A 12,589-nucleotide genomic window follows, 5' to 3' on the forward strand; every position below is an offset into this window, starting at 1 on the left:
TGAGAGATAGAATAAGTAAAGTCGAAAGAAAAAAAAAAGTCAAAGATGGTTTTGTTTTTTGGAGAAAAATTTATGGTTTTGAAGCCAAAAAGTTTGTTGTTTTTTACCCTAATCATGTCAACTTTTCCAGACAAGTTTATTGCATTCCCTTTTATTCGATTACCCTAAGCTAAATCGAAATCACTACTATTAGTTTTTTTTTTTTTTTCCTTTCATTTGACTCTATTTATCAGTGCAGTGTGGTACCACCGGAGACAGACGCCGGGAAAGGAGCGATGTGGCTGGATGGAACCACCGGAGAGAGACGCCGGAAAAGAAGCGATGTGGCTGGATGGAACCACCGGAGAGAGAGAAAGGGCGGAGCTCACTCCAACTCAGTAGATAAACAAATAAAGGGTCAAAAATCAAAATATATAGGGAGCGGTTGAGAGTAAATTCAGAGAATTGAGGTGAACGGTATTGCTTAATTCTCATAATTGCAAAATTAGCTTCTAATGGATTTTGCTTTTCTTCCTTTCTCTCGCCTCTCTCTCCTTCAGCTTCACACTTTCAATTCTTACAAACATTAACATATCATACCAATATTTTCCAGTTACAGAAGGAGGAGGGAGTCCTAACCTATATTTTCATCCAACAAAAACCATAGCTATTACTACTAATTTATTTCACATAAAAAGAAGAAGAAGAATATTGTTGTGTGTTCATTGTAAAATTGTTGGAATTTGTGTTTCATTTTGGAAAATTCTCGATTTGGGTATTGGGTTTGTTCTATTAATAGCATTTTACAAGAGAGAAAACAAATCCCTAAATTCCCAAATTGTTGGAAATTGTGTTTATTTCACAAAAGTATCCATTTGGGTGTTCGGTTTGTTCTATTGATCACAAAAGACAGCATTTTACAAGAAGAAAAAGGATTTGGTGTGTCGATAAATTTCCAAATTGGGCATATTTTGGGTTTGTTTGCTTATCTGTGCATTGTAAGATTGTTGGGGATTGTGTTTATTTCCCAAAATTCTCGATTCGGGTGTTTCTAAAGATTTGTTCTATCAGATCACAAAAGGCCTTTTTGTCATTTTATTGATTTATGTGTTCCATGGCAAGATTGTTGATTGAGGTTCAAGCTTTCATTACTGCAGCTATAAAGATTGGATAAAGACACAGATGCTTGAATTTGTAAGTGATTGGAGATCCGTGAGATCTCCGTCAGCTTGCCAAGGAAAATGTATTCACCTCCCCCGTCTTCTCCTAGCACCCGATGTGATTCCAAAGAGAGAATGAACAACACTAATGGCTCACAATTGCGACTTTATCAAATTTGGCAAGGAAGAAATGTAATGCTGATCTTTTTCTTTGTGTTTCTCCTGAATTTATATATATTTTGGTTTGTAAGCACCATGTTGTTCAATTATCATCCTTTAGCATTAAGTCCAAAGATTATAAATTTAACCATGGTTTCTTCCCGTCTACCTAAGTCTTGGTGGGTAGAGTTACCCAATACCAATGCTTGGTGGGAGGTAGCAGGTACCCAATGTAATAGTCAAGGAATGCCACCGTCAGAAAAAGATAAATTAAACTCCCAAGTATTCCACAAAAAAATATCAATCAATCAACGACCTCTTAATTCCAAATTTATTTGGGCCAGCTATTCATCACGTTTTGGCTATCTTTACATGTTTGTTAACCTATGACAGCCCTGCTCCTTTAATGGGACTTGAGCTAGCTATTTTTAGGCGGAGAATTATGATGCAACTTTACTATAGTGTAGAATAGCTAACAGAAGTGAAAAGTAAAGGCTTCGGAAATAGCCTGTCACTGTTTGAAATTTTTTCCCAATTTTACTATATTATTTGTAAACTGAAGCTGGTGAAAGAAATCGATATTAGAAGAAGTCCCTACTATCTCATTATAGTCTTTTATGTCTTTGCAGAGATTCTACCTTGGAGGCAGACTTGTTTTTGGTCCAGATATTAGAGCACTGTTTCTTACGTTGTTCTTGATCCTATTTCCAGTAGCATTGTTTTGTGCTTTTGTTTCGAGAGAACTCATCAATGCATTTCCCCACCGATTTGGCTATCTTATTATGGCCATATCTCTTCTCTTCTCAGTCTTTGTGAGTTTTCTTCTTCTTTTACTTGACTGTTACTGCTTTATCCATTTCCGATCCATCTTTATCTGCTGTTCCTTTTAGTCCATCAATGTTAGGATGCAAGAAAAGAAATAAATCAGGTGAAAAAGGAATACATCTCTTTTGGTGTAAATGCCATTCAAGCGCAGACATAAATTGGATCAAACTAGGTTATTATAATTATGCCAAGTATGGCAGTTACTTTATCACTGGCTCTATTATATAAAAAAGACAGTAAAATGCCAATTCCCCTTTCTGTCAAAAATTAGTTATAGTTCATGCAAGCCAACCGATAATCAGCATTTTTAGTATGTGCCATGTTTTTCCCTTAGATGTAGTATCAAATGGGAAATGGTTAGTGGAAGGCATTTTCTTCTGCTCATGCATTTTGTTTGCTCTAAGAATTACTACTTATCTTATTACCATGTTCCTTATTTTATGAATATGTATAACCTGTAAGTATGCAAAGATGACACATGGTTTGATGCACGAGCATCTACCAAGAGGTGATCTTTGTATATTTTTCACTCTCTCTCTATTTGGAATGGTGTGTGCTTAAAGTTGGTTCATGGTCTATCGGGGATCTTAATAGGTAATGTCTAATGTATTGATGTAAATTCTTGCAGATTGTAGTTCTTCTGTTGCTAACATCTGGAACAAATCCTGGAATTGTTCCACGAAATGCCCATCCTCCAGACGCTGACGATGAATGTGATACCTCTAGCATCTCGACGAGTTGTTTAGGAAGTCAGACTGGTCCTGTCAGTTTACCGCCTATGAAAAATGTTACAGTCAATGGAATAGTTGTCAAAGTAAAATACTGCAAAACATGTATGCTATATCGGCCACCACGTTGCTCTCATTGCTCCATATGCGACAATTGCATTGAGCGCTTCGATCACCATTGTCCATGGGTGGGACAGTGCATTGGGAAGGTAGGTGTGATCTATGCTTGCATTTCAAAAAGTTGTCATTTGGATATATTGTCCTTTAGCTTCTGGTTAATCTTGTCCTGTCCACGAAACACTTTTTTTTAACAAAAATTGGGGGTGGGAGAAGTGGAAATAGGGGAGGGGATTACAAGGTGGGGAATTGAACCCTCACCAACAAGGAAATTCAGGTAGCCAACTAACTGAGCTACTAAGATTCCCCTCCTGTCTACAAAACATACTTAGTCTTGCATGGTAAATTTATTGACATTGTGGGAGCTCTTGTTGGCAGAGGTGATTCCAGAATTTAAATTTAACGGGTTCAACTTTTAAGAAATTCAGTATTAAGCTCAATGTGCTATTAAAATTATGGGTTCAAATCTAATGTTTATTAAGATTTTAGTAAGATTTACATAAATGTCTATTAACCGTGTCTAAAGTTATGGGTTCAAGTGAACCCTTAGCCAAAAGGCTACATCTACCCCTGCTTATGGAAGGATCTTGTTTTCTGCTTCCGTATATCTCTCTGGGATAGATTTTATCTTTTCTCTGTTTGAATTAACTACAGTTTAAGGTACTGCATCTAGTCTCTGCATACTTATCTGACCTACAAATAGTGAATGTCACCATAGTTTGGAATTGCCTCTTCTAGACTTCGCTAAGATTTAAACAGAAGATACTTCACATACAGCTCATGCTTATACATACCAGTCATGTTAAACTGAGTGTGCTTCAGTGTTATGAATAAAGTTTTTGAACAATCTCAATCTGTGTATATGTTTTCTTTAATGTCTCATATGTGATATATTCGCGTTATTTCTTGCAGAGGAACTATCGTTACTTTTTCATGTTTGTTTCCTCTACAAACCTCCTGAGCCTCTATGTCTTTGCTTTCTGCTGGGTAAATATAAAGAAGATTATGGATGCACACCATTGTAACATTTGGAGTGCATTTTTCAAGTCACCTGCTTCAGGCATCCTTATAATGTATACGTTTGTAGTTTCTTGGTTTCTTGGAGGTCTCACGGCATTTCACTTGTACTTGCTAATCACAAACCAGGTCTATTTTGCTTCCTTCTCTTGATTTTAGTTGATATTATTCAGTTCCGCTTCTCACCCTTCAGAATGTTGTATTTCCTGCAGACCACATATGAAAATTACCGGTATCGTTATGAGAGGAAGATGAATCCTTTTAATCTTGGATGTGCTCGGAATTTTAAGGAGATCTTTTGCACCGGCGTGCCAAGTTCCAGGATCAATTTCCGTGCACACGTGAAGGTTGATCGCTCTTTAAGCTTCAACACCCTATCTTACTTGGGTGGGGCTACTACGAATTCAGATATGCACAAAATGAAGAACTTTGATGAGGAAGTTGGCAGACGACAGGATGTTGATGAGTGTAAAGAAACAGACAGCAGGATAAAAACCGTAGGTGGTGGGGTAGATCGATGTGAGAAATGAAAGCGGAGACCAAAAAGGCCACTGGGAAATAACATAATCGGGTTGTACAGATTAGTGCAGAACACGATATGAAAGACAGGGAGAAAGAAGTGGTCTAATTCGTTTAAGTTTTCGTTCTTCCTGCATTGATGACGTGGCTATTGCTGCAGCATTTGAAGTTGTAGGATCGTCGTGGCCGGAGGGGTGGGTTCTCAATACTTTCTTTTTCTTGTGAATGATTAGCAGCTCATAGAGATAGGAATTGCATTCTATTATTCTTTGATGACATTGCCATTCAATGAATGTTTTTCTGGAGAAGTTGTAAGATACTGCTGCATGTTTATATTTCTAAAAAATGGAGTTTATGGCTATGAGATTGAAAATGACTTGCATAACTAGGACATTTTTAAGCTTTAGGCCGAGCCGAAGCTAGCATTTTGAGCTTTAGGTTTTGGATTCTAGAAAAGATAGTTTATTAGGTTTCGAATAAATTATTTATAAATATTAAGTGGGGTTTCTAACACAAATACAAGTTTGACACAATCTCTTATTCTCCCTTCTCTGAGTTTTGGTTATGGAAGAAGGAAGGACGTATCAACAACTGTTTTTATTTACCAAACAATTCATATGTTCATATTGATCTAATATGCGCTTTTGCATCTAGCATTGAGTAGATCTCAAATAATAATTGTACTAGTTCTATCGTTTCGTTAGGTATAGCAGTAATGTTCATATTGATCTAATATACGCTTTTGCATCTAGCATTGAGTAGACCTCAACAATAATTGTACTAGTTATATCGTTTCGTTAGGTCCAAAGTGTATAGCACTACTATGGTATAGACAGATTCACTACTCTAGTGCCGTTACGTTGCATACTGTCTATTTCTCATGTATCATTCCACACAAGAGATGTGTACCTCCGACAATAACAAGAATGGAACCATAAACTCTTATGCTTAGAGCATTCTCGATTTTGGTATGCTATAATTATTAAAGTCTCTTGACAACATAAATGAGAGATTATTGATAAGTTAGATGCTTTGTGAAGCATACTTTAACTTTAAAACATTTGTTGAACTCGTAAGTAGAACTATAGCTCTCCCAACACAATCAACAACCAGAATTATTAAGAAAAAAGAGTGAGATTATAATAATTAAAAATAAATGATGAACTTGTTATACATCAATTCACTTCAATAAGGATGATGAAATTGCAGCTCTAATTATTAAGACCAAATATTTAAGAAAATAATAAAAAAGCACAAGGAGAAATTAACAAGAGTTTAGGTTCAACTAATTTGGATTCACGTTGCACGATCGTGCTAAATTACCAGAGACTGTTATGCATTTTTTTTTAATGAATCAGAGCGACGAAGAGTTGAATCTCTAAAGATGATGAAAACAAGGTCACTCTGCCACTTATAATATCTCTCACATATTTAAGCCGTCCGCAAATTGTTTGATTTTATGAGAACAAATAACCCAAACTATTATTGTTGGATTCATCTTGCAGTGGCTGTAAACAATCATCAAAACCAAAATAATTAAAACTCCCAGCTGTTGTTGTTGTACTACTTGTTGTAGTGATTGTACTTGCTCCATATTGATATTCATTATTTGTACCAATTATCATTTCATTCAAAAGGCCATTGTTACTGTTATATCCCATTTCTGAAATTGGAAATTCACTACTTTGATCACTCAAGTAGTAGCAGTTACCACTGCTTGTTATATCCTCTGGCAATGGTGGCAATTCTGTTGATGTTGTATTCATATCACACCTGTGGTTAAAAGATGGTTAGTTGAACACCCTTTGTCGAAAAATTATATTATGCATATGGATCAAAATTATATTTATCACATTTTTGCGAGTTCTGCTACTTGAACTATCATGTGTTCACTCTTCCTATCTGAACTATCACTATCGCTCAGATAGGAAAAGGGAACAATTGATAGTTCACGTATGTTTTGATAAATAATTGGCGAACATCTCATAGATAAAAGAGTCAGATGGTGTTTTTAGATGGAATAATTATAATTAAACAATTAAAATTATGTTCTCTATAACAGTTTAATCTTTTGAATGAAATTATGACACGATTTAATACCTGTAACCATCTTCCATAGGCACGTTGTAGTTGGGGTTATAGTATTGTGTTGCAAACTCTCCACCATCACAACTATCGCCACCAACATTATTCATGTTGCTGAGGGAAAAGTGACTGAAGTGGGCCTCGTAATCGACGTTAGGAGCAGGAGCATTCTCGGTCTGACCAAAGACCAATAACTGTTGTTGTTGGTGGTGATGGTGGTGATGATGTTGATATTCCTCGTCAGGGGAGACTATACAAGTAACCGAATAGCCATGTGGCATGTCAGAGTAGACAAAGTTAGTCCGAGTTGGTTTGTTAGATTTGTTGTTAACACGCATGGAACGTGCAGCTCTATCATAAGCCAACGCAGCTTCTTCAGCAGTGTCAAATGTCCCGAGCCAATGCCTTTCTTTCGTGTTTGGATCTCTTATCTCCGCAGCATATCGACCCCATGGCCTTCGCCTTACTCCCAAATATCGAAAATTGCTCTGTTGTTCGTCTGCTTTTTGTTTGACACTTTGATTACTAGTACCATTGTTCTTTCTTGGTTTCGTGCTCTTACTAGTTGATGAAGAAGTTGATGATTTGATCAAATCCATTTTGGAAATTTTTCGTAAGAACTTTAAATTCTGAATTCTCCTATGTCAGTCTGTTGACTATTTGAGAAAATAGAGATAGAGTAGAATGTTATTTTTTCTTGACTGAATAGTGGATGTTACATACAAATATATATATAGAGTGAGTCTTAAAATATAATAATGTTAGTAATTATTTAAAACTATCTAAGTTTAATAATAGAAATTTTGTCAATCATGAATCATGATTACTTCAAATGATGTTGCAAGTCTTAGGACTATCTGATGTTAATCATGTTGTGGGCTCAAATCTAGTTATTTTATGGTTTAGTTTAAGTTTCAAGTTATATTCACTAAAAATAGCAGTGATAGTTGATAATGATGGGAGATGACAGTAGTAGAACATGTGAAATTGATTGACTGACTGACTTCTTTGTCAATTATTAAATGTAAAAGTTTAAATCTTAATGATTAAGATTAAGATAATTAAGTACAAAAAAATAATAAGTTGAATACTCTTTCACGAATTTTCGATGATACGCATCTAAATTGGTTATATCAACTTCAAAAAATAAATACAACAAGAACAATTGCATTTCAGTCCAAAACAAGTTGAGTTTTATGAATTCTTTACTTCTTTATTTACACTCGCTTCACATTATGATTCTACTAAATTAATTAAAAATTCATCTACCCATAAATTAGGTTGGACCCTCCAAATATTTCATCCTAAATCCAAATGGGTTCCACAAAAATTGCCTTAAGTACTCATTTGATCATTATGCTAATTATGATTATATAGTACTTCACATCATTAATATCATGTGCATTCTTGTGTCTTCAATGCATGCCATGCCAACAAATAATTGCCATTCACCTAGCACCGCCCATCCCAAGAAAAAATAAATTAGAAGAATAATTTGAAAAAGGGCTAATATAACCAATAAGAAATTTCTTTAAAATAATCCAAATTACTTTTCTTAATTCACTTAGGGGTCGATTGGTTGCTGATTAGAATTATGCATATATTAGTAATGTAAGAATTAGTTATATAAGTTGGGGTTGTCTGGTTGTTGATTAGAGTATGCATATATTAGTAATGTAAAAATTAATTATATGTGTATAATTAAGCAGGGATTAGTTATACATGTATTAGTTATTCGTGTATTAATTATTTCATCTTCTATCCTATATAAAATAATACATAGATTTCCTCTTAATTAACTTATACATATATTAATTATGCGATATTCTAAATTACTAACCAAACATTGTATTTGGTGTATTGAATTTCATACATAGCAAAAAGATACTACCAAATATGATACAAGTTATACGAGATTTAATACATAAATAAATCACCTCTTAATCAGCCACCAAACGACCTCTTAGCGGCATTAAAGTCAACAACTCAAACCTTCTTATATACTAGAAGATACAAATATATATTAAGAATTAATTGATCAAAACATATTATTGAAGTTCTTTTTATTTATTTTTGCATGTTTTGATATCTATTTTGGTAGAAGATAATATATGATCATCTTATCATGACTTTACTCTATCACTAAAGGTCCTTTAAAGTTAATTTCTATCAATGCTCTTGTTCATATTTCATATGAGAATTTTAATTAGGAACTCAAGACTTAAAATGATTGCACACATTCAACATAGCGTTCGAACACATGTACTACTTGTATTTAAAAAATTAAAATTAATCATGTCCAATAATTTTCATCCAGTCACAGAAAAAGCACAACTCATTAAAGCCATGGTACAATATAGTTGCAAATTTGGCAAAATAATAATTATTTGTAGTAATATCACTAGCCATCCATTAAGTAAATAAAAATAAGTTTAATTTTTCTGCATCCTTTAAGCATTTTCAGTATCTTGAGCAAAGGCTACCTTCCTCGAAATCAGTTCGATACACAAAATATTTCAGGTTAGCACGAGAAAAGGCTAACTTACTGTTCTTTCGCACTAAATAAAGCAAACGTAGATTATATTTTTTTTTTAAAAAATCTTGTCATTTTATTCAAAGATAGGGTCAAATAACTTGGTACTAAGGATTGAGTCATGTTGGAATAACATGCACAAAAGATTAAAAAATACTTTTGTCCACATGAAGCACAAATCAAGAACATGATTATCATATAATATGGCCACATAAAATAATAAAGTTTGAACATAAATTTTCTATATGAATAATCAAGAATTTTGGGTCTAACCAACTTTGATTTTGGTGTGATGGCTGAAATTCTTCTGTCTTTAATTAAAAATTTCTAATTCGAATTTGAGAGAATAAAAAAATCATGTTGGAAGCTCACATCCAGAAATGTACTCTATAATGCATGAATTAAAATTTAATCGCGATTTAATACGGATCATAGACATTCAGCGTAAAATAGAAAAATTAAAAATTAAAAGGTATCTTGGGTCTACATTTTAAAAAAAATATTGACTCTAGTGATCATTATTTACTCGTGATTTTGTGTGACATGTGAATGTGATATAGCTCTTATAATTAGTAAACTTGACCAGATACTATTAATCATACAAACATATTGAAAAGCAAGGCCCACTATTTTCATATAATAACAAAGTCCCATTTAATTGATCATATAAAACTAATAATCAATTAGAAACTTCTTACAAAATCCAATTTGATAAGAGAAATTCCAAGATAGCTAAATGCACCTAATGATTGCAAAATAAGAGTGCATATACTTGAGTCATCATTTGGAATATAGAAACTTGATGAGCATGCAATCATTTAGCTCATTCGCTTAAATATATCATACTTTTATTATGTCCAATAATTTTGACATGGTACATATATAGGTTGATTCGTAATTTAAAGTTTATAGATTTTTAAAATAATTTTAAGTTAATAAATAATAATGATTGAATTGATAATAATAAAATATATAATTATTACTAGTAAATATCACAAAAACTACTGAATTCACATGAATTAATAATTAATACTCTAAGTCCGTCCTATGTATTTACATTATAATTTTATGACTAAGTAAATTCGAATGAACCTCTTTTGCTTTCCTAACTCCACCCTTGGTCCCAAAATACAAGTTAACTCATTTACAATAAGAATTGATATGGATTATCTACCCCTGCGGGGATGGAGTGACAACCATTTATCATTACGATAGTTGTCAAGTGGAAGTATTGTGATGTATGTAGTTGAATCATCCTAACAAATTGGCAGACTTGAACCATGTCCTGCTTATTAGAACTATCATTCAACAGAAAATAAGAGCTTTAGTTTCGACTCATCGGGATAGGGATAGGAAAAAGAGAGATTTTCGTCGTTTATAGATCACTAGGATAAGCACTGTAATTCGTGAAAGGGGAGTATCCTATAGGTATAGTAGATTAATACATGATTTGTATAAGAGACAATTGCTGCTTAATCGTAAAATATTTGCACAAGTAGCTATATCAAATAGGAATTGTGTTTATATGATTTCGATCGAAATCATCAAGGAATCACATCACTATAATCATAAAGTACCAAGGGTGATCCTAGAGATTTCATGTTTGAGAAGTGATCACGGAGAATAGTAAGGACCATGTTCGTCTTTAATAAATGTTATGTGATGCGACTCAAGATTAATTGAGCAATGAATTATGAATATTAAATGAATAAAAGAAAGTGGAGAAACACATAAGATTTAAGCCCATAACATGATTAACATCAAGAAGTCCTAATACTTGCAATATCACTTGAGGCAATCATTATTCATAATTAACAGATTTCTACTACTAAACTTTGATAGTTTAAAATAATGAACAAAATATGATTGTCACTCTATATATATTTGTATGCAACACATTGTTTAGTCAAGAAAAATACATCTCAACCATCAGAACTCAGTACACTGTTTTCCTCAATCCAGCTAACAGAGGCGAATCCAGAACTTAAACTTCAAACGAAATTTTTTCAAAATGGATTTGATCAACTCATCCACTTTTTCATCAACTAGTAAGAGCACAAATCAAAGAAAGAATGTTGGTGCTAGTACTCAAAGTATCAAACAAAAAGCAGAGGAACAACAAAGCAATTTTCGATATTTGGGAGTAAGGCGAAGGCCATGGGGTCGATATGCTGCGGAGATAAGAGATCCAAACACGAAAGAAAGGCATTGGCTCGGGACATTTGACACTGCTGAAGAAGCTGCGTTGGCTTATGATAGAGCTGCACGTTCCATGCGTGTTAACAACAAATCTAACAAACCAACTCGGACTAACTTTGTCTACTCTGACATGCCACATGGCTATTCGGTTACTTGTATAGTCTCCCCTGACGAGGAATATCAACATCATCACCACCATCACCACCAACAACAACAGTTATTGGTCTTTGGTCAGACCGAGAATGCTCCTGCTCCTAACGCCGATTACGAGGCCCACTTCAGTCACTTTTCCCTCAGCAACATGAATAATGTTGGTGGCGATAGTTGTGATGGTGGAGAGTTTGTGTCACAACAATACTATAACCCCAACTACGACGTGCATATGGAAGATGGTTATAGGTATTAAATCGTGTCATAATTTCATTCAAAATATTAAACTGTTATAGAGAACATACTTTTAATTGTTTAATTATAATTATTCCATGTAAAAACACCATCCAACTCTTTCTTGATCCAAGCACGTGCATTTCACCAACTATTTATCAAAACATACGAGAACTATCAATTGTTCCCTTTTTCTATCTGAGCAATAGTGGTAGTTCAGATAGAAAGAGTGAACACATAATAGTTCAGGTAGTGAACTCGCAAAAATGTGATATATATAATTTCGATCCATATGCATAATATAGTTTTGTAATGAAGGGTGTTCAACTGATCATCCAGATACGATAGTAAGAATAGAACATCAACAGAATTGCCACCATTGCCAGAGGATATAACAAGCAGTGGTAACTACTACAACTTGAGTAGCGAATTTCCAAATTCAGAAATGGGATATAACAGTAAGAATGAAGTGATAATTGGTACAAATAATGAATATCATAAATATGGAGCAAGTACAATGACTACAACTACAGCTGGGAATTTTAGCTATTTTGGTTTTGATGATTGTTTACAGCCATTGCAAGATAATCCATCCAACAATAACAGTTTGGGTTATTGGTTCTCATAAATATTCATGTCTCGTATAATTTGTGGGTTATTTCAATTGTAATTGTACTTTCATGTGCTTTTTCTATCTTGTTAACTAATTATTGAAGTGAAATATGACAAGTAATTTGGAAGCGAAAAAGGTATATATATATGTATATATATATATATATTTTATTTTTTTTTGTTTTTTTTGTTGCCATAATGAAGACCACACACAAGGTGACGCAAACAAATGAATTTTCCTACAAATCAAAATCATTCAATTGACACACAAA

At 33.7% G+C, this 12,589-nt stretch overlaps 2 protein-coding genes and 1 pseudogene across 2 annotated transcripts; 2 read left to right on the forward strand and 1 right to left on the reverse strand.

Annotated features, from left to right (window-relative positions):
* The first annotated feature begins 237 nt into the window (after positions 1–237).
* LOC125844735 (probable protein S-acyltransferase 7) lies at positions 238–4,868 on the forward strand (annotated as a pseudogene).
* A 1,093-nt stretch (positions 4,869–5,961) lies between these two features.
* Positions 5,962–7,188, reverse strand: LOC125845757 (ethylene-responsive transcription factor LEP-like). Its single transcript, XM_049525290.1, has 2 exons — positions 6,605–7,188; positions 5,962–6,277 (listed from the first exon to the last, which is right to left on the reverse strand). The coding sequence occupies exons 1-2, from the start codon at positions 7,186–7,188 to the stop codon at positions 5,962–5,964; spliced, it is 900 nt and encodes a 299-aa protein (XP_049381247.1).
* A 3,945-nt stretch (positions 7,189–11,133) lies between these two features.
* LOC125845758 (ethylene-responsive transcription factor LEP-like) lies at positions 11,134–12,333 on the forward strand. The gene is made up of 2 exons (XM_049525291.1): positions 11,134–11,720; positions 12,045–12,333. Exons 1-2 carry the CDS (start codon positions 11,134–11,136, stop codon positions 12,331–12,333), a joined length of 876 nt encoding a protein of 291 aa, XP_049381248.1.
* Positions 12,334–12,589: the final 256 nt, after the last annotated feature.

The sequence above is a fragment of the Solanum stenotomum genome, chromosome 11, assembly GCF_019186545.1.
Source record: "Solanum stenotomum isolate F172 chromosome 11, ASM1918654v1, whole genome shotgun sequence".
Lineage (NCBI taxonomy): Eukaryota > Viridiplantae > Streptophyta > Magnoliopsida > Solanales > Solanaceae > Solanum > Solanum stenotomum.

Excerpts from the sequence above, each read along its gene's own strand:
- LOC125845758 (XM_049525291.1), top strand. The coding sequence starts at position 11,134 with ATGGATTTGATCAACTCATCCACTTTTTCATCAACTAGTAAGAGCACA. Across the intron at positions 11,721-12,044 it reads CATATGGAAGATGGTTATAG|ATACGATAGTAAGAATAGAA; the intron begins GTATTAAATCGT and ends CTGATCATCCAG.
- LOC125845757 (XM_049525290.1), bottom strand. The coding sequence starts at position 7,188 with ATGGATTTGATCAAATCATCAACTTCTTCATCAACTAGTAAGAGCACG. Across the intron at positions 6,278-6,604 it reads CCTATGGAAGATGGTTACAG|GTGTGATATGAATACAACAT; the intron begins GTATTAAATCGT and ends TTTTAACCACAG.